The 1,320-nt window shown below is 47.0% G+C and overlaps 1 protein-coding gene across 1 annotated transcript; it reads right to left on the bottom strand.

The window, feature by feature from the left end:
* LOC110105382 (dof zinc finger protein DOF5.7-like) lies at positions 1–1,056 on the bottom strand. The gene has a single exon (XM_020834860.2). It carries the CDS (start codon positions 995–997, stop codon positions 326–328), a length of 672 nt encoding a protein of 223 aa, XP_020690519.1. The 5' UTR covers positions 998–1,056; the 3' UTR covers positions 1–325.
* Positions 1,057–1,320: the final 264 nt, after the last annotated feature.

The following is a 1,320-nucleotide window of genomic DNA, read 5'->3' as shown; positions in this document are numbered from 1 at the left end:
TCTTCCAACAAACCAAACTGTTCATTAATGGCGACCAAAGCCCATAAGAAGAGAAAGAACACTAAGGCATGCCTGTACAAATATAACAAAACAAACTTACTAGCTAGAAACTAGAGATAATCATCCCCAATCCAAATCCCTTTAGTTCTCCTGATAACTTTATCTGAAGAAATCAACAGAAATCGAATCTCCGCAGATAGAATTAATGGATCCAGGTTCCTCTCGCCACAATGACTCCAAAATAGCATTAGGCGCCATTAGAACCGTTCCCACCACTGTAGAGGTACAACCTACTATATGATGAACTAAGTTGCGCTTCGGGTACTTACAGAAGACGAACCACCGACGAACAGGATTCCGGCCAAGCGTAGAGATAAGCAGATTCCGCAGCGGCGGAGCTGTAGCCGTTGAACGAGTAGATTCCTTCCGTGGGATTCTCTTTGATCAAACTCAATCCCTCACATATCGCCGTTGGCAGATCATCATAACAGAGCAATGGCGCTTGGTAGCTCTTGACCGCTTCCGCCGATTGCTGGAGAGTATTGATGTGATGAGATTCGATTCCAGATTGAATGGCTTCTTCGAACATAGGAAAGAAGCGGTTACTCAAAGTTGCCGGCGGCATGCGGAGGATCAGTGAGCTGAGATCGGCTGCTGGGGGACGCAGAGGGTTAGCCAGCTGGCGAAGGGTCGGCGAATTTGGCAAGGCGGCAACGATGGCGGATTTGGGTTTATTGTGGCGTTTGTGTTTGCGGCAGCCACCACCAATTGGAACGTCGCGAAGGGTTCCGCCGCGAGTCCAATAGCGCTTGCAGGTCCTGCAGAAATGGCGGGGCTGAGCGAGGCTGTAGTTGTTGTAGTAGCAGAACTTGGTGTTTGTGGAATCGCAGCGAGGGCATTTGAGGTGTGGAGTGGCGGAGTTTTGAAGGGCGGGCGTGCCCCCGGCGATGGCGGCGGTTGCGGTGGAGTGGACGTTCGGGTAAATGTTAGCCGCCATTAGGGGAATCGAAGAAACCGGATGAAGTCGAAGAGGAAGAAATGAGAGATTGGGGAGAGACGTGAGAGGTGAATATTAGGAGGTGGAAGGTTCCGTGCCAAGAGCTAGGCGACAGAGGGGCGCATGCAGGAAGCGGAATGATTGATAGAGAAGGAGGGCAATCAGATGGACAAATCTGGTACAGAAAATAGTGTTGAAGAAATAAAGTTCTTTTAACATAAAATTAATCAATTTAAGGCCATTTAAGTTTTTTTTTTTTTTTACTTTTCAGAGAATTAAATTATAAATTTTATAAATTCATACCCATTATATATATTGATATA

Source organism: Dendrobium catenatum, unplaced genomic scaffold (assembly GCF_001605985.2).
Source record: "Dendrobium catenatum unplaced genomic scaffold, ASM160598v2 fragScaff_scaffold_1013, whole genome shotgun sequence".
NCBI classification, from domain to species: Eukaryota; Viridiplantae; Streptophyta; class Magnoliopsida; order Asparagales; family Orchidaceae; genus Dendrobium; species Dendrobium catenatum.
Note: the sequence above shows the minus strand (reverse complement) of the source record. Positions and strands in the feature narration are given on the sequence as shown.

What these genes read in the sequence shown, in the direction of transcription:
- LOC110105382 (XM_020834860.2), bottom strand. Translation starts at nt 997, where the DNA reads ATGGCGGCTAACATTTACCCGAACGTCCACTCCACCGCAACCGCCGCC.